The 27,006-nt window shown below is 46.4% G+C and overlaps 1 protein-coding gene across 1 annotated transcript in view; it reads left to right on the forward strand.

Moving 5' to 3' along the window:
* Positions 1–27,006, forward strand: part of necab2 (N-terminal EF-hand calcium binding protein 2) — a 487,163-nt gene that overhangs the window by 459,828 nt on the left and 329 nt on the right. The window contains exons 10-13 of the mRNA XM_068049966.1: positions 292–348; positions 21,722–21,834; positions 24,750–24,827; positions 26,397–26,488. Of these exons, the coding sequence (XP_067906067.1) occupies positions 292–348; positions 21,722–21,834; positions 24,750–24,827; positions 26,397–26,488 (340 nt within the window). The remainder of the gene's footprint in view (positions 1–291; positions 349–21,721; positions 21,835–24,749; positions 24,828–26,396; positions 26,489–27,006) is intronic.

Raw genomic sequence — 27,006 nt, forward strand, 5'->3', positions numbered from 1 at the left:
CTATAGACTGTGCATTACAAATTTTCAACAATACACTGCACACGCACGTTGAGATGATGTTGCTCTAGTCACAATCAGTACAGATTATCACTGGTAGTCCTCGGTTAAGGCCACATTTGGGGCATTTATTGTTGCATTTATAGGACTTCTTTTCTCCTACATGACTCCCAATAGGACTCGGCCCTGAACTAAACATTCCAGGTATTGGGGCTGAGGGGTGGTGGAGATACTGCATTGATGAGCTCTGTCATCCTGCTCCCTCTCACACCTGTGCTTTGTCTCTGGTTGCAGACTGTGTGGCTTGACTTGCAGCAGAAGGTAATGGACAATGAAAACCTGACCTGTTCGGTGAGTATACGTTACCTTCCCAGCATTCCTTGCTCTTCTAACGGCCGCCGGCTCTCTCTTGTTAGTGGGGGTGGGAGAAAGGAATGGCTGGTTTTCATAGGGAGGTTTATTTGCTGAGCTAATGGCCAGCGTGTGCTGCTGTGCCAGCCCATGGTGAATGCTGGGTCAACAAGGTTAGTTGACCTCAGCCTGGCCATTGATGGGATGCTATAATGGGATTCAGCATTCCTTAATAATGGATGGAGAAGGAAGTCAGACTTCGATCTTGCTTCCGATCACTGTGGAGTGTTCTGTGCTGGAAGGTCCTTGTGATGACAGGATCAGGCTCGGCTGTGGTGCATTCCCTGCTGATCAGGAATCAGGCTGCCAGTTTGACTTACCTGTTTAAATATACAATATCACGGTGCAATCTGCCCTGTTTAATTCTATAAACAGGATGAAGAAGTGACTGAATTAGAATTAGAACATTACAGCGCAGTACAGGCCCTTTGGTCCTCGATGTTGCGCCGACCTGTGAAACCATCTGACCTACACTATTCCATTTTCATCCATATGTCTATCCAATGACCACTTAAATGCCCTTAAAGTTGGCGAATCTACTACTGCTGCAGGCAGGGCGTTCCACGCCCCTACTACTCTCTGAGTAAAGAAACTACCTCTCACATCTGTCCTATATCTATCACCCCTCAACTTGAAGCTATGTCCCCTCATGTTTGCCATCACCATCCGAGGAAAAAGACGCTCACTATCCACCCTATCTAACCCTCTGATTATCTTATATGTCTCTATTAAGTCACCTCTCCTCCTCCTTCTCTCCAACGAAAACAACCTCAAGTCCCTCAGCCTTTCCTCGTAAGACCTTCCCTCCATACCAGGCAACATCCTAGTAAATCTCCTCTGCACCCTTTCCATAGCTTCCACATCCTTCCTATAATGCGGTGACCAGAACTGCACGCAATACTCCAGGTGCGGTCTCACCAGAGTTTTGTACAGCTGCAGCATGACCTCGTGGCTCCGAAACTCGATCCCCCTACTAATAAAAGCTAACACACCATATGCCTTCTTAACAGCCCTATTAACCTGGGTAGCAACCTTCAGGGATTTATGCACCTGGACACCAAGATCTCTCTGTTCATCTACACTAAGTCGTTGGGGTACATGGTCACTCAAAGACCGCATGTGCTTAGCATGTTCAGTGTGTATGGATTAAAACAGCTGTTGACCAAACAAGCAGACCAGAGTAGGATCCTGTTCCAGTGTGTTTCTAGCACATATCATGAACAGAGAAGAGGAGTGGACCTGGATGAGAACTGGGTAAAGCATGGGATAATTCTTTGAGCAGTTTTGAAGAGTTCATTGGGTAGTGTATTGAATAGTATATTGAGTGAAGCAATGGATAGTGCTTTGGTAGTGCATTAAATGATTCATTGGAAAGTGCATTGGGTGATGCATTGGAAAGGGTATTTAGTACGTTAGTACTGCATTTTGTAGTTTATTGGGTGGTGCATTTGGCATTCAATAGTGCATTGTGTGGTGCATTGGGTAGTGTATTGGATGCCTAACCTTTTTCTTCTTTTTTAGTTATGATAGGCTGAGGCCCATGACACAAAACAGCACCTGATCGGTAATGACATGCCAGCTGGACAGAGTGGAAATTCACTGGGATAGTGCAGAGGGAGCTTTACTCTGTATCTAACACAGCTTTTTTTAAAATCTAACCCCCGTTTTTTTTTGATGGGGACAGTGTAGAGGGAGCTTTACTCTGCATCTAACCCCGTTTTTTTTTGTTTTTTTTTAAATCCATTTCTGTTCCCGCCCCCAACAGGGCCTGAAAATTCAGCCCTCTGTATCTACCCCGTGCTGTACCTGTCCTGGGAATGTTTGATGGGGACAGTGTAGAGGGAGCTTTACTCTGTATCTAACCATGTGCTGTACCTGTCCTGGGAGTGTTTGATGGGGGCAGTGTAGAAAGAGCTTTACTCTGTATCTAACCCTGTGCTGTACCTGTCCTGGGAGTGTTTGATGGGACAGTGTAGAAAGAGCTTTACTCTGTGTCTAACCCATACTGTACCTGTCCTGGGAGTGTTTGATGGGACACTGTAGAGGGAGCTTTACTCTATCTAACCCATGCTGTGTTTAAAATTGTAAGTATTTAATATTGACACTGGATGTCTGAAATACTGACGTTCTCCATTCCTGAGCACTAACATTCCTACCTTAATGATTTGAAAATTCAGAAAAATGTAACAAGGCAAGGGTATTTCTGAAGGGAGTGAAGGTGGAATCAGTTCTTTGGAAGAGATGTTGCAATGACTTTGGGCCGATATGAGAATGTTTAAAGAATGAGATCACCAACAGGCTCTGTGTGAAAGGAATGAGTTGGTTGTGATTTGGGATTGTATTAGTATTATTATTTTATCAAGATCTTCTTCTATGAAGAGTGAATGATTTAACCTCGTCCCCCGCCCCTGAAGACACTGACTCATGCTGAGCTACATCTCCACAGTCTCTGGTAGCCCAATGGGTATCGGCAGCCTCTTGAACCATCTGCACCTTCAGGTCTGCTTGTGAGCCAGTTCTCACATGCCATTCATTCTCCTGGAGTGTCAATGGATGGTTGGGTTGGCCTGGGCTATGATGCCGCGGCTGAGGCACTGGAAAGCTGCAACTGATCCACAAGTGCTGGGTTTGGCAGGGGATGGGACTTCCGCAGACTCCAGTAGACCTGCAGATCAGGATCCCCATGACAACTGCCCTGCTGGAAGTTTGAGTCAGCCCCTATAATGTGCAGTCAAGCTCCCCCTTGACAGAGGAAGAACTCCCATTTATTTCGACAGTACTTTTCACGACCTCAGGGGGTTCCAAAGTGCTTGGCAGCTACTAAATCACTTTTGAAAGTGTAGCCACTGTTGTAATGTAGGGAACTCTGCAGCCAATTTATGCATAGCTCCCACAAGCAGCAATGTGATAATGACCAGTTAATATGTTTTAATGATGTTGGTTGAGGGATAAGTATTGGGCAGGACACAGGGGAGAACTCCACTGCTCTTCTTTGGAATAGTGTCATGGGATCTTTTACGCCCACCAGAGGAGGCAGACAGGGCCTCAGTTTAACATTTCATCTGAAATACGCCTCCTCCGACTGTGCAGCACTCCCTCAGTCCTGCACTGGAGTGTCAGCCTTGATTATGTACTCACGTCTCCGGTGTGGCTTTGAATCCATGACACTATCAGCTGAGCTAAGGCTGACACTCGGTTTATTAAAGGGTTGAAGCTCTTGGATTTACACCCCATGCAACTGGTTCAGTGAAGACTTTGAGCTGTTGTGACAGGAAGCAGTCTGTTTGTGTTCAGACTCTTAAGTTATACACAAGGATGTATTCTCTCTGGGACATAGGTCTCACTGCAGCCTGTCTGCGCCCATTACTTGTCACAGGGTGTGCTGCAGGAACAGCAACATCTGCTGAGAGGCTTAGGGAACAGGGAACATCTGATGCCTTGCAGGGATCCGGCAGTTTCCTGCTGGGAAGAAAAGAACCTCGGCCCCATCTGTCGGCCCAGAGATAGAACTGAACACAGTGAAGTTATGTTGAACTTGTATAAAACCTTGGTTAGACCACACATGTGCACAGTTCTGGTATACATATTATAAAAAGAATATAGAGACACTGGAGAAGGGGCAAAATGGTTTACAAAAATGATGCCAGAAGTGAAAAGTTAGAACTATTAGGAAATGCTGAATAAGCTGGAGCTCTTTTCTCTAGAAATGAGAAGACAGAGGTGGGACTAGATAGAGGTCTTTAAGATCATGAAAGATTTTGATAGAATAGCTATAGAGAAAAGGTTTCCACTTATGAGACAGATCAGAACAAGGGACCATCAATGCAAGAAGATCATTTACAAATCCAGTAAGGAATTCAGGAAAAACTTCTTTACCCAGAGATTGGTGAGCATGTAGAACAGGATACAGTAAGGAATGGATGCATTTAATGGGAGCCTAGATAAACACGAGAGAGAAAGGAATAGAACGTTAAGCTGATAGAGTTAGATGAAGAGGGGTGGGAGCAAGATGATGTGAAGCAAAATCACTGACCTGACATACACCAGCTAGACTGAATGGCCAATTTCTATACTGTACTGCCTGTAACCAGATACCCAAGCAGTGAACCGACGCAATCGGCTGAATTCTGTGCTCCCGTCTAAGGCGGGTTCAGAGATGTGGGGGAGGAGAATCGATGCGGAACCGTCCGCCTCGAGACCCAGCACCATACCGCAGTGTACCGATGATGCCAGAGGCGGGGAAGTACTGTGGCAGTATTGATGCCCCAACGGCAACCGACGTGAAATTGCTGAAATGCTGTTTGGCATTAATTTGAATGCAATTATTTGTGATTTTACATATGGTCTGTAATTTTGTGGCTGATGTGAGGCACTCGCGAGCCTTCAGTTTTATGACCCTCAAAAGCTGATTGCACTGAGATGAGAGGTAACCTGACCATTGCAGCATAGGGGAGGTGGGGGTGTTGGAGGGTGTTGGGGGGGTGGGGGGGGTTGGTGGAATACTGTGGCCATTGCCGCTATGCTGAATTAGGGTGTGCAAGAAGGCTGTGTGTATCGACGGGCTTTGCAACAGGAATGTGTATATCAGGGCACTTTGCAAGGGTATGGGCAGTGCGTATCGGGAGCTCTGCAAGGGTTTCTGTTTATCGGGGGCTCTGCAAGGGTTTCTGTTTATCGGGGGCTCTGTAAGGGTTTCTGTTTATCGGGGGCTCTGTAAGGGTTTCTGTTTATCGGGGGCTCTGTAAGGGTTTCTGTTGATTGGGGGCTCTGCAAGGGTTTCTGTTTATCGGGAGCTCTGCAAGGGTTTCTGTTGATTGGGGGCTCTGCAAGGGTTTCTGTTTATCGGGGCTCTGCAAGGATTTCTGTTGATCGGGGGCTCTGTAAGGGTTTCTGTTTATCGGGGGCTCTGTAAGGGTTTCTGTTGATTGGGGGCTCTGCAAGGGTTTCTGTTTATCGGGAGCTCTGCAAGGGTTTCTGTTTATCGGGGGCTCTGTAAGGGTTTTTGTTTATCGGGGGCTCTGCAAGGGTTTCTGTTTATCGGGGGCTCTGCAAGGGTTTCTGTTTATCGGGGGCTCTGCAAGGGTTTCTGTTTATCGGGGGCTCTGTAAGGGTTTCTGTTTATCGGGGCCTCTGCAAGGGTTTCTGTTGATTGGGGGCTCTGTAAGGATTTCTGTTTATCGGGGGCTCTGCAAGGATTTCTGTTGATTGGGGGCTCTGCAAGGGTTTCTGTTTATCGGGGGCTCTGCAAGGGTTTCTGTTTATCGGGGGCTCTGCAAGGGTTTCTGTTTATCGGGGGCTCTGTAAGGGTTTCTGTTTATCGGGGCCTCTGCAAGGGTTTCTGTTGATTGGGGGCTCTGTAAGGATTTCTGTTTATCGGGGGCTCTGCAAGGATTTCTGTTGATTGGGGGCTCTGCAAGGGTTTCTGTTTATCGGGGGCTCTGCAAGGGTTTCTGTTTATCGGGGGCTCTGTAAGGGTTTCTGTTTATCGGGGGCTCTGCAAGGGTTTCTGTTTATCGGGGGCTCTGCAAGGGTTTCTGTTTATCGGGGCCTCTGCAAGGGTTTCTGTTGATTGGGGGCTCTGCAAGGGTTTCTGTTTATCGGGAGCTCTGCAAGGGTTTCTGTTTATCGGGGGCTCTGCAAGGGTTTCTGTTTATCGGGGGCTCTGCAAGGGTTTCTGTTTATCGGGGGGTCTGTAAGGGTTTCTGTTTATCGGGGGCTCTGCAAGGGTTTCTGTTGATTGGGGGCTCTGCAAGGGTTTCTGTTTATCGGGGGCTCTGTAAGGGTTTCTGTTTATCGGGGGCTCTGCAAGGGTTTCTGTTTATCGGGGGCTCTGCAAGGGTTTCTGTTGATTGGGGGCTCTGCAAGGGTTTCTGTTTATCGGGGGCTCTGTAAGTGTTTCTGTTTATCGGGGGCTCTGCAAGGATTTCTGTTTATCGGGGGCTCTGCAAGGGTTTCTGTTTATCGGGAACTCTGTAAGGGTTTCTGTTTATCGGGGGCTCTGTAAGGATTTCTGTTTATCGGGGGCTCTGTAAGAGTTTCTGTTTATCGGGGGCTCTGTAAGGGTTTCTGTTTATCGGGGGCTCTGTAAGAGTTTCTGTTTATCGGGGGCTCTGTAAGGGTTTCTGTTTATCGGGAGCTCTGTAAGGGTTTCTGTTGATTGGGGGCTCTGTAAGGGTTTCTGTTTATCGGGGGCTCTGCAAGGGTTTCTGTTTATCGGGGGCTCTGCAAGGGTTTCTGTTTATCGGGAGCTCTGCAAGGGTTTCTGTTTATCGGGAGCTCTGTAAGGGTTTCTGTTTATCGGGGGCTCTGCAAGGATTTCTGTTGATTGGGGGGCTCTGCAAGGGTTTCTGTTTATCGGGGGCTCTGCAAGGGTTTCTGTTTATCGGGGGCTCTGCAAGGGTTTCTCTTTATCGGGGGCTCTGTAAGGGTTTCTGTTTATCGGGGGCTCTGCAAGGGTTTCTGTTTATCAGGGGCTCTGTAAGGGTTTCTCTTTATCGGGGGCTCTGTAAGGGTTTCTGTTTATCGGGGGCTCTGTAAGGGTTTCTGTTTATCGGGAGCTCTGTAAGGGTTTCTGTTTATCGGGGGCTCTGCAAGGGTTTCTGGTTATCGGGAGCTCTGTAAGGGTTTCTGTTTATTGGGCGCTCCTTGCAAGAGGAAGGTTGGTACAATTATAAATTAGCATACATTCCACCATGACTGTTCAGCTACCATGGGCCCCTCGTCACCAACTGGGAGATGTGATGTATCTCATACTGACTCATGCTGTCATGGAATCTACTGGGGCTGAGCTATATACCTGGGTGGCTTGTTTCACCAATGCAGCCATGCATCTGTCATGATCATGTTATCACCTCGCTGTCTTTGGAACGGCAGTGGCACCCTCATCATGTCACACACCCTGTAGTGACACCCAAATCCCAGAAAGAAACTTCAGAACACAGCACTCACCTTGGCTGAACGCAGGAGGTCATTGACCCTCTTCATATACAGCACCCATTTGCATTGGGTGACCCCTCAGCTGCTGACCTCCTCTGTGATCCCCATCCAGGCTTGCTTGGTCAGGTGGGAGAACCTCTTCTTGCTATCACTGGGGAAGAGACCCTCCCACCTTTCCCTCGCAGCCTGGAGGAGAACCAGCAGGGAGGCATCACTGTAGTGTGGGGTCACGTTTGCTCTGACCTCTGACCTCTGACCTCCTCAACAGTCTTCCCTGGGGGGATGTTTGTTGAAGTTAATAGTGATCTGGATTTATAAACTTTTCAGCTCAGTGAGCTTCGGTAAAGTGCAAGGCAAGAGTGAACGCAGGGCTGGCAGGCTTTTAAAGATGGCACCAGCATCTGCTCTGATGCCATCTCACCTGCCACCCCCGGCACGTGCTTGGGGGAGACAGCCGCCTCCATTATGTGAAATGGCCGCCTGCTACATAATCATGGCAGCACGGCCTCTCACGTGACACGCGGGACTGCTGCTATTTCCCCCTCCCCCTCCCCCCCACTCCCTGGGATCATTAAATTCAGCCCACCATCCAAAATTGAGACTCATCACACTGCCTCCTAATCTAAGTCGTTCCTTTTCAAATACCTTTTAAATAATGGAATTCCTCGCATCCCTTTGTCCTCCAATCGACAGGGTTTTAAAACCCAGGCCTGGAATCATTCAGTTACTAGTGGCAGTCGTGACTCAGTGGGTAATACTCTTGACTCTGCAGCAGGTCCCACTCCAGCGACTTGAGCACAAGGTATAAGCTGACACTCGCAGTGTGGTACAGAGGGAGTGATGCACTGGCAATGGTCCAGTCTTTCAGGTGAGATGTTAAACCAAGGCCCTGGGCTGGATTTTAAGAGTGGCGGCGAGCAAAAACAAATGCGGGCCGCACGCCGCAGAGCCACCGCAATCTACCGCCTAGCATCTCATTTAAATACCCGGGTCAGCCAATCATATGGAGGGGGTGGGCTGTCTGACCCCGGCAATGATGTCAGCTGCCTATGCGTAGGCTCTGGCACCATTTTAAAGGGCAGCCAGCCCTGCTGGTTAATTTACATTTTTAAAGAAACATCCCCCCAAAATGTGCCGAATAAAATTCTAATACCACTTTCTCACCCCCCAATAACAATTAAATTAAGTATTTGCCCTTTTACCCCCAAAAACATTTACCTTACAAATATGACCTTTACCCACCCCCAAACTGTACAAAGTTTACAGTTCACCCCTTCCTGACATCCCCTACACTCATGACGACTTTTTGACCCCGTGCACCCCCCCCCCCCCCCCCCCGCATTAAAAATCTTAAATCTTAACTCCCCGCACCCCCCCCCCTCACTGAAGATCGTGTTGGGCCCGGAAGATCCCAGGTAAGTTTATTTAAATATATTCATGTGCTACTTTAAATATGCAAAGCCGAGTCCCATCGCCCAGCGGCAGCAGGGACGGGGGGTGGGGTGGGGGGGGCGCCACAGAGACTGGTTGCTGCCGGAAAGATTGTGCCTGGCCCTCCTGACATCGGACTCCATAACGGGCTTCTGCCAGAACGATCTTCCAGCCCCCCCCCATCGTCGTGCCCGATCTCCGAAGCCTGGTAAAATCCAGCCCCCTGTCTGCTTTCTGAAGTTGAATGTAAAAGATCCCATTTTGAAGAGGAGCAGGGGAGTTCTCCCCAGTGTTCTTGGCCAATATTGATCCCTCAACCAACATCACTAAAACAGGTGATCTGGCTATTAGCATATTGCTGTTTGTGGGAGCTTGCTGTGCACAAATTGTTTGCCTTGTTTCCGTTCATTACAGCAGAGACTACACTTCAAAAGTACTTCATTAATCGTAAAACATTGGGACTTTCTGAGATTATGAAAGGTGCCATATAAATGCAAGTTTTTTTTACTTCCTCATTTATCTAGTATTCTCTCCATCCTTGATTCCAATGTTAGCATTGCCTGGTTCTTTGTATCAGCTCCTCATACAGAACAAACTGTAACTCACTTTACTGTGACTCAGTCAAAGCCTCATCTTACAACCTCCTGCCCGAGGACCAGGATTTGACAATAATGGAGGAGTCCATTACCCATAGTGCATGGCAGCAGAGAAATGACCCTTGCTGCAATAAGCACCACTGTGCACTGTGAGAAGACATGGTCTTGTGTGCACATGGTAGATAGAATGCACATTATACACTTCAGCCTGACAGCCCTGACCGCTCAGCAAGTTTAGTTCCAGGTGTCCAGTGTATCCCCCAGTCTCTTTGTCCCCCACATTGCCTTTAGCCGTGTAGGCCTGAAGCTCTGGAATTCCCCCCCTACACCTCTCCACCTCTCTCACCTTCTGTACGATGCACCTTAAAACTATGTCTTTGCCCAACTTTTTGGTCACCTGTTCTAATGTCTCTTTATGTGGCTTGTTGTCGAATTTGGTTTGATAATTTTCTTGTGAAGTGTTTTTACGATGTTAAAGGTGCTAGAACAATGGAGGATTTTGTTGTTGGATGAACCCATGCTCACCAACAGCTGCAGGGGGTTTATAACAACATCTTCCACTGCACCAATTCTATCTGCTCAGTCTGGAGGAACAGGCGGACAGGAAGTGACAGGCTAGTCCATGGAGCCTGTACTGAACTGTCAGGAGATGACCCAGTGTCAGGACTCCCAGCATTTCCTCCCACCAGCAGCTGAGTAATCTCCTGGGAGAGGCAACAAACTGCCTAAAATTCCTAGGCCCTTTCAGTGGGGAAAATAATTGGGAAAATTCCTCACCAGCTCTCCTCAGGTGATTAAAATGAGTTCAGGAGACCAGAGTGACCACGAGGTACGGACCCAATATCCAACCTACTGTCTCATTAAATAGAGTGTTTAGAATAATAGAGGGTTTTAATGGAGTAAATAGGGAGAAACTGCGCCCACTGCTGGAGGATTGGTAACTAGCGGATGATTGGCGAGAGGATCAGGGACGAGAGGAGGAGAATTCGTTTTCTCAGCGAGTTGTTGTGATTGGGAATGCACTACATGAAAGGGCGGTGGAAACAAGAGTAATTTTCAAAAGGGAATTGGATAAATATTTGAAGGGGAAGATTTGCAGGCCTGTGGGGAAAGAGCAGGGGAAAGAGCAGGGGAATGGGACTAATGGATAGCTCTTTCAAAAAGCCAGTACAGAGATGGGTTGGGGGGGGGGGGGATCTCCTTCTTTGCTGTATTGTTCTTCGTATGCTGTTCACAATGAGGAATTTGTCCAGCTCCTCTTTGAACAATTACAGCAAATCTGCACTCACCACACAAGCTGGCAACTTGCATTAAACACCAATAATGCTCTGTGCAAGCAAAAATCTCCTGACATCTAACCAGGTGCTATGTTTAATATCCAACACACATGACTTCTGGCTTCCTCTGACCTATCTAGTTCAGATAATCTGACCACACAGGCACAATCTAGTCCCCTCATCGCTTTAAATACTTCAGTGTCTACACGCCCACAGTCTCGGCTTTTCTAGACAGGCTCTTGTATTGCAGTGACACTAATGTGTCGGCTCAGAGGGAGACTGTGCATCAGGTTTTTAATTTAACGTGGGCTTTTGTGTTTGAAGGATTGTTGGCATTTTGTTGATCTAATTAGCAGTTAGTAAGTGGAGAAGCCATGTGATTTACTAGGAGCTGATGGGCTGTCAGTGTTAAACTCCCACACTCAATGAGCTTCCCGCTCTGCTTACACTGTGTTTAATAAATCTTTGCTCTCAGTTAAACACCGTTAGACCAGTAAACAGCAGGATGCTGATGTGTAATGGAGTGACAGCCTGTGCTCACAATCCTGCACATACACTTCAGTCTCCTATTTAAATGTGACTTTCGTCGGAGAAAAAGCAATTCACTTTTCATTCCTTTGTTTTGCTTTTCTCTCATTATGCTTCCTGCCTTCCATTCTGACTCGTTCTGCTCTCGAGCTCTCTCTCTCCCACTCACTCTGTCTCTCACTCTCTCTCACTCTTGTTTGCTGCCTCTCTCATTCACTCCCTTTCTCTCACTTGCTTTCCCTCTCCCTGTCTCTCACTCTCACATTCTCTGTCTCTCACTCACTTGGTCTCACTCTCTCTCTCTCTTTCTGTTGTTCTCTCTGTCTTTTGCATGATTATGCCTAGCTCCAACTTTCTCTGTTTTGCTGTCTGATTTTTCTTCTGGTTCTGTGTCCACCTCACTCTTTCTAACCACTTGCACTTCTTTTATGAAACAGTGGGGGCAGGGGGGGGGGTTGGGGTGGTGGTGGGGGGCAGGAGTGGGTACAGGACCTGAGGAGAGGAAACTGTTCACATTATCAGTTAGCATGGGCACTAGGAAGGAAAGTTGTGTGGTCAGCAACTTGCTAGGAATCGGGTAGAGGGAGCACGAGGTGGGGCTCATGGATAAGATGAATTTGGAGAGGGCATGAGAGAAGATAGGAGGGAAACTAGAGAAAGATTTGAGTTCAGGACTAGGGCAGGGCAAACCTTGGAGGAAGTTTGGGCCACTGGGCTAGGGGAAGGGAGGGAAGTGGCAGAGCCAGCTGAGTGATGATATCAATCTTAGTGACAACGAAGAACATGAACTGCTAGCACTTTCTGGACCCAATAGTTCTTTCTGTGATCCAGCCCAATCTGGCGATGATGAATGGCTAAATCACTTGTCCACCAGATGTTCAAATCTGCATCTCTTGGACTTAAAGGAGTGGAGATGAGGGCTATACCAAGGGTAATGACTGGAGTGGGAGAGAATACTGGTTTTACTGGGGACAAGAGCATCAAGTTGAGTTGAGGATGTGATTGAGCAGATTGGCAGCGCAGAAGTATCGTGGTGCATGGAGGCCAAAGCCGAGGCAATGGGGAATTTTAAAATGTCATTGTAAGTGACTTGTAATAAAGTTTATGCTGGAAATGCACACCAGTTCTGGCAGCATCTGTGGAGAGAGAAAAATAGTTAAAGTTTCAGGTTGATGACCTTTCTCTTTTCTTCTTTTTGTCAGATGGCAGTTGTTCATGATTCTGCCATTCACACCTCCTCTGTCAATTGTATATTAATTATGTTCAATTGTATGCAGGTGGTGGACATTAACTTGGAATTCACTTGAGTAAATAGACAAAGATTAAAACTATGATTGTTGGATTATGAGGTATATGCTTGTAATGTGTAACTCTAAATAAGTATAAAAGTGTGTAAAAAATGTCTCTAGTTCTATCCTTCACCAACTGGCTTTCTGAAATATAATACGGTAGCAGAGAGTGGTTGCCTAAAGCTGAAGGTCTGAAGCTAATAAAAAAAAATTGAGACAGAAAATTACAATTCCAGTAGCCATTGTGAAAATGGCAGAAAACAAGTGTAAATTGTCAGAGTACGATTACCCTCTGATGTTTTTGGAGTCTGAACCATATGACAAGTGGAAGAATGAAGTGGATATGTGGACACAGGTTAAGTCCCTAGCAAAGAAGAAACAAGGTGTGGCCTTGGCTTTGAATTGTCACTTCCTGTAAAGTATTTAGTGAGTTGGATGCCTGTCAGTTGGATAATGATGAAGGTTTGGATCTTCTATTAGAGTTCTTGGATGAAATTTACAAGGAAGATGATCTGTTCAGTATCTAGGAGGCATGCTTGGACTTTTGATAGATTTCAGAAAGCAGATGGTTATTCCATATCATGGTCTTTACCAGGTTGTATAAAAGATTGAAGAAAGTCAATTTCAGGATCCCTGGACCAGGACTAGGAAATGACTGTTTTCTCAAGAACTTTTTAAAGGCAGCAGACATCTGATCCAACAGGGCCTCCCTCTCTGAGAACCGAACACCAGTTATAATGAGCAGCCTGTAAAATGAGACACCTTAGTTTAATCCAAGCTTGAGGACAGCCTTCCCGCCTCCAAGACTGCCTCCAAGACCAAAACCTCTGATTGGCCAGCAGCTCTTCAGTCTCAGAAGTGTCACTGGGACAAGTGCTGGTACTGCAGCAGACCCAGACCAGCCAATATGGAGGAGGCCCTGGATTGGAGGTAAGTGTGTGTGGCTCACTGGGGCCAGTCAGCCAGGCCCACCAGGATGTTGGGGGGGGGGGGGGGTGGTGTTTCCCAGGGAGCAGTCCTTCCCAACCTGCAGGGAGGCACCAGCTTTTTGTGGGCAGCCTCCCCACATGACGGAGGGCCACCTCCCCCCCACCCCCACCACTGCTTGTAAAACACCAGTGGTGAAGAGACCATTAATTGGACCTTAATTAGTTGGTCTGTGGGCGGGAAGGCTGTCCTTGACATTCTCCACCCCTGCTACAACTCCACAGCGACGAGTACTCCATCCACCTTCCGTCACCATTTTACACCCACCAACCTCCCCCACCCCTGCCTCCCAGCCTGTCCCGAGAGGACTGGTAAAATCCAGCCCTACAGTCTCCGGTGAGATATCTATGCTGTTGAATAAACCTTCTATGAAAAAGGCACAGATGAAACTTTATATGGAGCATGACAAGGCAATTATATTTAGAAAGTCAGTAGATCTACAGTTTACCCAGTCAGGACATTACTGTATCCCCTTAACAAAACCTGATGTTTCTCATTAGAGTGTTAGACAAGTATTAATGGCATCAGGTGATGAGAATCAGATAAAAAAAAGGCAATTGTTTTAAACTTGCATAGACAATTTGTCAACCCTACTTGTCAAAGGTTAAAGAATCTTGCTAAAAGATCAGGTGTGGTTGATGAAGAATAGATGAAGCTAATGGAAGAGATTAGTGAGAAGTGTGAAATGTATCAGATGGCAACACTATGTCCTATTGTAAGCCTTCCATTGGCACATGACTGTAATGAGGTATTTGTCATAGATCTAAAGGTATGGGATAAAAACAAAAATATTTTCATTCTATATTTTGTAGACCTGGGGACCAGATATAGTCTTTCTACAATAATACTTTGCAAGGACAAAAGGGTGATTATAGACAAAATCATAGAGACATGGATAGGAACTGGATTTGGGGCACCAGCAACATTTCTGACTGCGAATGAAGGGGAATTTGCCAATGTCGAGTTCAGAGATGTGTGAAAGCATAAATGCACGGCCTGAATATTGCAGCTGAAAGTTCTTTCAGCAATGGGCTCTGTGAAAGCAATCATGTGGTGGATCAATGAAATGTTGCATAAAATTTTAGCTGCAAGTTGACAACTGCCCTGGCATGGGCGGTTCATGCAAAAGAATTCATTCCAGGTGGTTGGAAGGTAAAGTCTCTATCAGTTAGTCTATGGGCAAAATTCCAAATTGCCTTCTCTGCTGGGTGATAGTTTTCCTGCTCTAGAAGATCCTACAATTAGTTTCACTTCTTTTGCACATTTGAATGCTTTACATGCAGAGAGACAGGCTTTCATCAAGGCTGAGGTCTCAGAAAAGTCAGAGAGCTCTGCAGCATTGTGCAAGACCATCTGTGAAGAATTTAATTCAGGAGAGTTCATTTATTATAAAAGAGAGAGTCATAGGGAAGGGAAGGCCTTGGTAAGATAGTAGTTGCAAAAGATGGCACTCAAACTGTTAAGGTTCATTCCTAAAATGAATCAGAATTAATGAATTAATTGATAGACATGGCACTTTGTACTGCAAAAGCTCATGTGTTTTGTGATGAAGGTCTTGAGGAACAGAATACAGTAGATCAAGGGCTGGATAGTGGTAAGGAGTAGTCATGGTGCACAGGACAGAGTTATCACATTTGCAGGCCATTTGCCCAGAGTGGGTACTCGGATGACAAAATTTCAGACGGGTCCATTGAATGGAGGAATGCAAAAATTGTGGGACATACAGGAAAAGCTACGAGCAAGTTTAAATATGTTCAGGATGGTGGCCAAGAAAGCGTAGTCAATGGACTGGGAGAATGGAGTGAAAGAGTGGAGAACGAAAGCACAGTGCAAATACCATTGTGGATCCAGAAGTGACTCTCATGTCAGAAAATGATCACATACTGGAGAAAGACTCTGATAGTGCAAGAGGGCAATCTCATAGTAGTCAAGTCCTAACAGACATTAAAGTGCAAGTAGATTGCACAATGAAATAAAGGTCACCAAACAGTCTTGGAACAGAACTTGAAGCAGAAACCCTCATGATTGTAAAGTTTTGGTGGCTGCCAATCAACTTGAGGATAAACTAAGAGAGGCAAAACAAAGGGAGTTTGATAGTTGGAGGGAGTTTGATTGTTGGAGAGAGTTTGGAGTTTATTCTGAAGTAGCAGACAAGGGCAATCAGCTTTGTGGGACACTGAAAAAGTCCTGGCAGATGGGATTTATAAGGTTAAAGCAAGGTTAGTTGTGAGAGGGTTTTGAAGAGTGACTGTGTGATACGGATACTAGAGTGGACTCTCACAACTGGAAAAACAATCTTGAAAATCCTTTTAGCTCTTTTGACCACATATTGGGCTGGATTTTAAGGAGCTCTTGATGTTGGGATCCGTGGCCCCAGATGAGGCCTTCCACGGACCTTGACGCCAGCAGGGCCTGGTCTGGTCCTCCTGGTGGCAGAGAGGAACTATGGTGGCCCCCGCCGCTGGGCGATGAGACCACAATTGTAATATTCAAATTAATTAAATTAATTCATTTAAATATACTTATGTCGCATCTTGATGGCCTGCCGCAATCTGCGGGCCGGCGGCTGGCACTCCAGCACCTTCAGATCCCCGTCCGGGGAAACAAGGTGCAACACTGGTGGGGAGGGGAAGGAGGTAAGTTCATCAGTGCGAGAGGTGGGGGGATGGGGTCAGATTAACATCATGGGTGTAGGGGATGGTGGGAAGGGTTGTAAGTTAAACTTTGTGCAGTTTAGGAAGGGAAGGTCAGATGGTGTTTTTGGTGGGGGGGGAAGGGTAAATAATTAATTTAATTGTTACTAAGGGGGTGGGAGAGGGGCAAATCAAATGAACTCCTTTAAAAATGGTGTCAGCACCTGCACACAGGCAGCTGATGCCATTTCTGGCGATGGACTGCCCACCCCCTCCACATGATCCGGGGGCGCGGCCCGTCCTGGCTATTTCAATGAGCCACTGGGCTTGAGATTGCAGCAGCTCCTTGGTGTACGGCAGGGAACTTATAAAATCCACCCCATTCATGCAAGTGTCAATCGATCGACATAAAAGCTGCATTTCTGCAACATGATACTTTTTAGAGAGAAGCAGATGCAGAAGGAAAACTATGGAAACTAAACAAATGCATCTATGGCCTGAATGATGCCTCCGAGATGTGGTATTTTTTGGTAGGTTCTGTTTTGCTGAAAGTAGATTGTGTTCAACTCGAAGCAGATCCCACAATGTTTTATTGGTATCAGAAAGGAAAACTTTCAGCATCTTCATGATGCATGTTGATGATTTCTTATGGGGTGTTACTGTGGTATTTGAGAGATGTATTATAAATAAGATTGGAACATAATTTAAAATTGGGGGTCAGGCTTGTGCGGCTTTTAAATGCATCAATTTCGATTTTAAGTAGAGTAGGTCTGGAATAACTTTAATCAACAATCCAGGTAGAGAGTGTTACTCACATTGTACTAGGGCCTCAAAGAAAGATGCTATATCAAGAGACAGAGCAATTGCGAAGCTTGATTGGTCAGTTGAACTGGTTGGGCAATCAGACTAGACCAAATGCTAGTTTTAATATATTAGAGCTAAGAACTATGATGAAACACCCTGAAGTTGAAAATGTTTTAAGGGCAAATAAAACATAAAAAAATTGAGAAATGCATACTTAAGTTTTCATCCTTAGGTGACCCAAGGAACATGAAACTAGTCATTTTTAGCCTATGTTTCACATGCTAATCTTCCTGACGGAAATTCTGGTGCACCTGATTTCATCTTTCTTATTGCTGAAAATAGGAAATGTTGTCCTTTAGCTTAAACAGCTGAGAAAAATAAAAATTGTTGTTGAAAGTACTTTGGCTCCTGAAACACTGGGTCTTGTGGAGGAAGTGGATATGCGATTCTATTTGTCAAATACTTTATGGGAGATTATGTACAAGGACCATACTAAAGATACTATACTCATTGAATGTAATGTAGATAGTCATTCATTGTGGGATAATGTACAGTCTACGAAAAGTGTGAGTGAGAAAAGCTTACAGATTGACCTTGCTGGCTTTAAACAAATGCAGGAGAGAAAGGTAACCTGTAAAGATAAATGAGTGGCTGCAAGTCATCAACTGTCTGATTTTTTTCCTAAACGAAATACATATATAAAGAAATTGTTAGCGATTCTAGAGGAGGAGCACCTCACAATGTAATTCTTTGTACAGAATATGAAGGTTTTTGATTTAATTTGTTTCGAAAATGTGTTTTTTAAAAATTCTTTTATGGGAATGTGAACGTTACTGGCTGGGACACCATTTATTGCCCATCCCTAATTGTCCTTGAGAAGGTGGTGGTGATCTGCCTTCTTGAACCACTGCAGTCCATGTGGGGTAGGTACACCCACAGTGCTGTTAGGAAGGGAGTTCCAGGATTTTGACCCAGCGACAGTGAAGGAACGGCGATATAGTTTCAAGTCAGGATGGTGTGTGACTTGGAGGGGAACTTGCAGGTGGTGGTGTTCCCATGTATTTGCTGCCCTTGTCCTTCTAGTTGGTAGAGGTCACGGGTTTGGAAGGTGCTGTCTAAGGAGCCTTGGTGCATTGCTACAGTGCATCATGTAAATGGTACACACTGCTGCCACTGTGCATCGGTGGTGGAGGGAGTGAATGTTTGTGGAGAAGGTGCCAGTCATGTGGGTTGCTTTGTCCTGGATGGTGTCGAGCTTCTTGAGTGTTGTTGGAGCTGCAAGTGGAGAGTATTCCATCACACTCCTGACTTGTGCCTTGTAGATGGTGGACAGGCTTTGGGGAGTCAAGATGTGAGTTACTCACCACAGGATTCCTAGCCTCTGACCAGCTCTTGTAGCCGTGGTATTTATATGGCTACTCCAGTTCAGTTTCTGGTCAATGGTAACCCCAGGATGTTGATAGTGGGGGATTCAGTGATGGTAATGCCATTGAATGTCAAGGAGAGATGTTGAAATTCTCTCTTGTTGGAGATGGTAATTGCCTGGCACTTGTACGGCGCGAATGTTACTTGCCACTTATCAGCCCAAGCCTGGATATTGTCCAGGTCTTGCTGCATTTCTACACAGACTGCTTCAGTATTTAAGGGTCGTGAATGGTCCTGAACATTGTGCAATCATCAGCGAACATCCCCACTTCTGACCTTATGATTGAAGGAAGGTCATTGATGAAGCAGCTGAAGATGGTTCAGCTTCGGACACTACCCTGAGAAACTCCTGCGGTGATGTCCTGGAGCTCAGATGATTGACCTCCAACAACCACAACCATCTTCCTTTGCGCTCGGTATGATTCCAACCAACGGAGAGTTTTTCCCCTGATTGCCATTGACTCCAGTTTTGCTAGGGCTCCTTGATGCCATACTCAGTCAAATGCTGCCTTGATGTCAAGGGCAGTCACCCTCTCCTCACCTCTTGGGTTCAGTTCTTTTGTCCATGTTTGAACCAAGGCTGTAATGAGGTCAGGAACTGAGTGGCCCTGGCTGAACACAAACTGAACGTCACTGAGCAGGTTATTACTAAGCAAGTGCCGCTTGATTGCACTAACGATACCTTCCATCACTTTACTCATGATCAAGAGTAGACTGATGGGGCGGTAATTGGCCAGGTTGGATTTGTCCTGCTTTTTGTGTACAGGACATACCTGGGCAATTTTCCACATCGCAGGGTAGATGCCAGTGTTGTAGCTGTACTGGAACAGCTTGGTTAGGGGCACGGCAAGTTCTGGAGCACAGTTCTTCAGTACTATTGCCGGAATATTGTCAGGGCCCATAGCCTTTGCAGTATCCAGTGCCTTCAGGCATTTCTTGATATCACGTGGAGTGAATCGAATTGGCTGAAGATTGGCATCTGTGATGCTGGGGACTTCAAGAGGAGGTCGAGATGCATCAACAACTCGGCACTTTTGGCTGAAGATTGTTGCAAATACTTGAGCCTTATCTTTCGCACGGATGTGCTGGGCTCCCCCATCATTGAGGATGGGGATATTTGTGGAATCACCCGCTCCAGCTAGTTGTTTAATTGTCCACCGCCATTCACAGCTGGATGTGGCAGGACTGCAGAGCTTAGATCTGATCCGTTGGTTGTGGGATCACTTAGCTCAGTCTATCCACATGCTGCTTACACTGTTTGGCATGCAAGTAGTTTTGGGTTGTATCTTCACCAGGTTGATATTTTGAGGTATGCCTGGTGCTGCTCCTGGCATGCCCTCCTGACCTCTTCATTGAACCAGAGTTGGTCCCCTGGCTTGATGGTAATGGTAGAGTGGGGAATATGCCGGGCCATGAGGTTACAGATTGTGGTTTAATACAATTCTGCTGTTGCTGATGGCCCACAGCCTCTCATGGATGCCCAGTTTTGCATTGCTAGATCTGTTCGAAATCTATCCCATTTAGCACAGTGGGATTGCCACACAACACAATGGAGGGTATCCTCAATGTGAAGACAGGACTTTGTCTCCACAAGGACTGTGCGGTGGTCACACCTACCAATACTGTCATGGACAGATGCATCTGCGGCAGGCAGATTGGTGAATACAAGGTCAAGCATGTTTTTCCCTTGTGTTGGTTCCCTCAGCACCTGCTGCAGACCCAGTCTAGCAGATATGTCCTTTAGGACTCGGGCAGCAGTGGTGCTACCGAGCCACTCTTGGTGATGGACATTGACGTCTCCCACCCAGAGTACATTCTGCACCATTGCCACCCTCAGTGCTTCTCAAGATGGAGGAGTACTGATTCATTAACTGAGGTGGAGGTGGGGGCAGTAGATGGTAAACAGCAGGAGATTTCCTTGCCTGTGTTTGACCTGATGCCATGAGACTTCATAGGATCCGGAGTCAATGTTGAGGACTCCCAGGGCAACTCCCTCCCGACTGTATACCACTGTGCCGCCACTTCTGCTAGGTCTGTCCTGCTGGTGGGACAGGACATACCCAGGGATGGTGATGGTGGTGTCTGGGATATTGTAAGGTATGACTCCGTGAATATGACTATGTCAGGCTGTTGCTTGACTAGTCTGTGGGACAGCTCTCCCAACTTTGGCACGAGCCCCTAGATGTTAGTAAGGAGGACTTTGCAGGGTCGACAGGGCTGGGTTTGCCGTTGTCGTTTCTGGTGCCTAGGTCGATGCCGGGTGGTCTGTCCGGTTTCATTCCTTATAGACTTTGTAGTGGTTAGATACAACTGAATGGCTTGCTAGGCCATTTCAGAGGGCTTTTAAGATTCAACCACATTGCTGTGTGTCTGCAGTCACATGTAGCCCAGACCAGGTAATGCAAGCAGATTTCCTTCTGTAAAGGACATTGATTGTACATATTATTCTTTATTTAAAGTGAGAAGGGGATTTGTTAATTGTATATTCATTGTGTTTAATTGTGTGCCCATGATCGGCATTAACTGGGGATTCACTTGGCCTATAAATAGGCACAGACTGAAACCGTGGTTGCTGGTTTAGGAGGTATATGCTTGTAATATGTAACTCTGTAAATAAATATAGAAGTGTGTAAAGATTGGTTCCAGTTCTATCCTTCAACAACTGGCTTTCTGGATTAGAACACTCTAGACGCATCTTTTGATTTTTTATTTGTCCTGTTACCATTCCTTTTGGTCTTGCACTTCTGCCCTTTTGTCATTTAATCTCTCTTGCCTTCCACCCTATTACAGACCTTTCCTTTTGTTCTTTTTCCAACCCTCCCCCCTTTCACTTACTTAAAACCTATTAACATCTCTAACTTTTCCCAGTTTTGATGAAGGGTCATCGGCCTGAAATCTTCACGCTCTCTCTGTCTCTCCACAGATGCTGCCAGGCCTGCAGGATATATCCAGCATTTTCTGTTTTTATTTCAGATATCCAGCATCTGTAGTATTTTGCTTTTGTGTTGGAATAAAGCTCCCTCTACACTGTCTCATCAAACCGATCAACAAGGGAGGATGATGGGCAGGAGAATCTCAGCCATGACCTGGAAGTAGATTAAAAGGAGACACTACAAGTTTTTCACTGCTGATCGATAATGAAATGACTTTGGTTACTGAAGACTTATAATCAAAATCTCCAGTGGATGAACAACTTGGTGGCAGGAGCAGGAGAAAACCCATCTCCAGTTCCGCAATCCTGTCTGTGTAATGACTCCTGAATAGGATGTCCGTGACATTTTCCTCCACTCCCTGCTGATCCGTTGCATCTTTCCCCGTGCTTCTGTCTGTCTCTGTCTCTCTCTTGTTCTGTTAATGTTGAAGCCTGTGGCTTACCTTTGTTCCATTTTTCTGCTCTTTCTCTCCAGCATCTTTTCCTCGTGCGCCAACACATGAGCGTCGGGCAGAAGCAGCTGGGAGAGTTCGGCTGCTCCCTGAAGCAATATCTAAAGGATGTGTCGGTACAGCAAGACTGCTTCCAGTGAGTCCAACCATTCAGGGATTATCTCAGTATGAAGGGCTGTGTCTTTCCCCAAATGCAAGGCCCACAATTGGAGGCTGAAGGAGAGTAGCCAGAGCTGGTGAGGTAAACCAGGATGTAGTGATTAGATGACACCAAGCTAAGGTTTTCAATTGTAGATTGCAAGGGGAAAGGTTGCCAAGGGAGGCGAGGGTTCAGTGATTGAGGTTAGCTGGGGATGATGGGAAAAAGCATCAAGGGATACAAAGCAAATGGGGTTGAGGTACAGATCAGCCTTTATTTCAGAGATTATAGGAATGTGCTCGAGAGGCCGAATGGCCTCACCCTGTTCCTGTGAAAGGATGTCATTCAGGTCTGATTTTAGCCTGGTGTGGGTGCTGGCACAAGAGGGAAGTGTACATGGGGGAGCCAACGTGAGGCCCAAACATTGTAACTCCCAGGTTTCAATTCAATTAACTAGGCAGACTCCCGCCTGAAGCTGGCGAGAGGGAGCAGGCTCTCATGCATCAGGAGGGTGAGGGAACAGTGTCTGGCCCCTTGTTAGGCGAGGAAGGGAAGCTCAGGACTGGGAAATCCAAAGTCTCCCTGTGAGGCTGTGAGAGGCTGGTCCTGCTGTCCAGGCCCAGAAGGAAATCTGAAACACATTGACTTACTTGGGCCTCTTCTGGCCTGGATCCATTTAGCCCGCAGCTCTTTCCTCGAGGTGTCGGCACTGCGACTCCCGCTTTTATCGGGGCGGGGTCCGAATGATGTCACCGGACCCCTACATTTCCAACAGCAGCTTCACAGAGACAAAAACTCTGGCCTTTAAAAATCGACGGGAGACATATGTGACAGTGGGTAACAACCTGCTGCTATTTTAAACCCCCAGCCACCTCGAGCCACAGGTGGACAGAGCTAAAGACCAGGGCTTTTAGAGTCAGAGATAGTCAGATGAGTCTTCAATTCAAGACGGTGAGGATGGAGGCAGGAGGAGACAGTGTCATTCAGAAATGAGACGGGCCTCCAAGTTCCTGGGAGCTGCTCCTGCTTTGCTGGTGTTAACACACCCCATTCCCCCAGTTTAACCTGGCCTGGATTTTCACTAAAGTCGGGACCCAGATGTGAGAGAAACTGAATGTACCATCAGAGGGCTCCAATCAGTTATATCTCAAGTGAGAGAGGTCGCTGTTTGATTGAGGTGAACTAGTTGGCTCACAGGTTAAGTCCTTTGCCTAGGGTCATCTCTACCGAAGACAGGGCAATGGGAACTTGCTCTCTTACACCATCCAGTCACCTCCATCTGCAATGTGTGCTGGTGCAGGTGTTGGCCTTGGCTCTGATACTCCCCCATGCTTTAATGACCTATTAACACCCATTTTTCTGCCTCAATCACAAAGACTTATCATTGGGCGCAGTATCAGAGGGGAATGCCAGTAAAAGACAGAGTTTCCATGGAACTAGGGATATGCAAATCATTGGACCGAGTAATTCAACAGATGTCTCGCACTGTCAGTGTAGATTACCGAACACCCTGAGGCATCTCTCACTGTCAGTTAGTAAACCCCATGACCATTAGCTTTACTGACCATTCCCTGTACTGGCCGCTCACAATACTGGCCAGTCCCAATACTGACCATTCTCAAGACTGACCATTCCCTGTACAGACCATTCCCAGTGCTTCTTTCTTTCTTTTGGGCCTCCTTATCTCGAGAGACAATGGATACGCGCCTGGAGGTGGTCAGTGGTTTGTGAAGCAGCGCCTGGAGTGGCTATAAAGGCCAATTCTAGAGTGACAGGCTTTTCCACAGGTGCTGCAGAGAAATTCGTTTGTCGGAGCTGTTGCACAGTTGGCTCTCCCCTTGCGCCTCTGTCTTTTTTCCTGCCCAGTGCTGACCATTCCAAATACCCACCAATCTCTGAACTGACCATTCCCAATACTGTCCATTTCCTGTACTGATAATTCCTGACAGACCATTCCCAATACTGACCATTCCCTGTACTGATGATTCCTGACTGACCATTCCCTGTTCCGACCATTGCAGTGTTGACCATTCACACCACTGACCATTCCCTGTTCAGACCATTTCAGTGCTGACCATTCCCAACACGGATTATTCTCTGTACTGATCATTCCCTGTACTGACCATTCCCAACCCTGACCATTCCCTGTATTGCCCATTCCCAATACTGTCCATTTCCTGTACTGATAATTCCTGACAAACCATTCCCAATACTGACCATTCCCTGTACTGATGATTCCTGACAGACCATTCCCAATACTGACCATTCCCTGTTCAGACCATTGCAGTGTTGACCATTCACACCACTGACCATTCCCTGTTCAGACCATTTCAGTGCTGATTATTCCCTGTACTGATCATTCCCTGGACTGACCATTCCCAAAGTTGACCATTCCCAAAGTTGACCATTCCCAAAGTTGACCATTCCCAATACTGTTCATTCCCAATACTGATCATTCCCAACACTGAACATTCCCAATATTGATCATTCCCTGTACTGACCATTCCTGGAACTAACCATTCCCAATATTGATCATTCCTGGTACCAACCATTCCCAATATCGATCATTCCCAGTGCTGACCATTCCACCACTGACCATTCCTGATGCTGACCATTCCCAACACTGACCATGCCTGGTGCTGACCACTCCCAGTGCTGACCATTCCCAACACTGACCATGCCTGGTGCTGACCATTCCCAACACTGACCATGCCTGGTGCTGACCACTCCCAGTGCTGACCATTCCCAACACTGACCATGCCTGGTGCTGACCATTCCCAACACTGATCATTCCCAGTGCTGACCATTCCCAGTACTGACCATTCCCAATACTGACTGTTTATTCAGAGGGGTTATGATGGTGTTATGTGAATTTGGACCGGAGTCTCTCTAATCCTTCTTCTCCTCCTTAGTGTTACAGCTGTGAGGTTACCAGATGGATTGACCTTCGTTGTTTATGAGTTTTGGGAGAGTGAGGAGCAGTGGAAGAAGTAAGTGACATGAGATTCCTGGGGGATATTGGGGGATTCCTTCTCTGGATCTGTGAATTCCTAACGTATTTGAAGGGTCCCGACATTCTGCATCTTAATTCCTGCTTTATATTAGTTGAAAGTGGAAGCCATTTTGGAACTTGCCCATCTCAACCCAACTACACTCAGACCATTCAGCAATTCTAACAGCTCCCAGCAATTTCACACTCACAGTTATGGTCCCACCTGGGACAGGTATTGGTCTAACTCCTCACTCACACACAATGACCCACTTCACACTGCCATTCAGGGCCTATACTGTATGTGTGTCTCACATTGGTGTCACTGTGTAATAACAACCACAACAGCAAACCTCAGCAGAGACTGAAAAGAAAAAGCACCCATCAGGATAACACTGTTGTTACACCAGCAGTACCAGACTTGTACTGACCGTACTCTATACTGACCATTCCTAGTGCTAACAATACCCTGTACTGACCATTTCCAGTGCTCACCATTACCAGAACTAATCTTTCCCAATACTGATCACTCCACTGACCATTTCCAATACTGACCATTTTCAGTGCTGAGCATTCCCAGTACTAATCTTTCCCAATACTGACAATCCCCTGTACTGACTATTTCCTGTACTGAACATTCCCTGTGCTGACCATATCCGATACTGACAATCCCCAATAGTAACCATTCCCAATACTGACCGTTCCCTGTACTGCATGTTCCTAATATTGCCCGTTCCCTGTACTGACCGTTCCCAGTACTGCCCATTCCCAATACTGCCCATTCCTATTACTGACCTTTCCCTGTACTGCCCATTCCCAATACTGATCATTCCCTGTACTGCCCATTCTCAATATTGCACATTCCGAATACTGACCATTATGGAGATGGTGCAATACTGGCTATGTTAATCCAGAGGCTTGGATTTATGATCCAGAGACAATGGTTCAAATGCCTCCACAGCAGCTGGGGAATTTAAATTCAGTTAATAAATTAAATCTGGAACAAAAAAGATGATATCAGTAAACATAACTATAAAACTACCAGATTGTCCGAACAACTAATCTGGTTCACTAATGCCCTTTAGGGAAAGAAATCTCTCGTTCTTACCGGGTCTGGATAATATGTGACTCCAGCCCCACAGAAAATTGGTTGTTTTTTTAACTGCCCTCTGAAATGGCCTAACGAGCCACTCAGTTGTATTCAAGAAAGTGGCTCATCACAACCTTCTCAAAGGCAATTGGGGATTCACAATAAATGCTGGCCTGGCCAGCAATGCCCACATCACGAGAACAAATATAAAAATATGGGAAAAAATTGACCATTCCCAACACTGACCATTCCCAACACTGACCATTCCCTGGACTGACCATTCCCTGGACTGACCATTCCGTGTATTGACCATTCCCAGTACTGACCATTCCCAGTACTGACCATTCCAGTTACTCTGCTGTTGATTAAACTGAAGGCTCCGTCCAATCGGTCACGGCTGTCTTGAATTCCAGCTGCTGCTATCAAACTGCTTTCATACTCAGACTCTGTTCTTCATTTATTTTTTTGGTTTTCCTCCAGCAATCTTCAAAGTGCAAGATCTAAAGCTTTTCAACATGTCAAAGTGGACACACTGACCCAGCCCGAGACTGTCTCCACACTCTTTATACCAGGTGAGGGAAGTCTTCCGTTCCTGGCATGAGCAGAGCATTTCATAGACTGGGTGGGATAATATAGGCTCTGAGGAACGAGAGGGAGAGGGAGATTAGATGGGGTGGAATACTGAAGCGTATGGGGAACAAGATAGAAAGTGAAATTAGACTGGGTCACTCATGTGGAAAGAAAAACAGCCCAGACTTGGTGGGTTGAGACCCAAAATAAAGACAGTGAGTGCAGGGAGGGTATTCTACCATGCAAGTCATCACAACCAACCACGGAATTAGCCACACATACTCAGCTTGCAGGAAGAATCACCAGTCACTGATTTTGAGCTGATATCCTGGTTTATGTAGGTCAGGAGCACTGAAACTAATTCGAGAACTTTTATCACTGTCCCAGAGACTGGCTAACACTACACGGGCAGTGGATAGACCCAGGAACTTTTCTGATTAGTATAGCTGATGTCAACAGTGGACAGTGATGTTTCTTACTGAACCATTAGGGTAGGTCTGGATAGAGAGGTCACATTACT

The sequence above is a fragment of the Heterodontus francisci genome, chromosome 17, assembly GCF_036365525.1.
Source record: "Heterodontus francisci isolate sHetFra1 chromosome 17, sHetFra1.hap1, whole genome shotgun sequence".
In the NCBI taxonomy this organism is placed as follows: Eukaryota; Metazoa; Chordata; class Chondrichthyes; order Heterodontiformes; family Heterodontidae; genus Heterodontus; species Heterodontus francisci.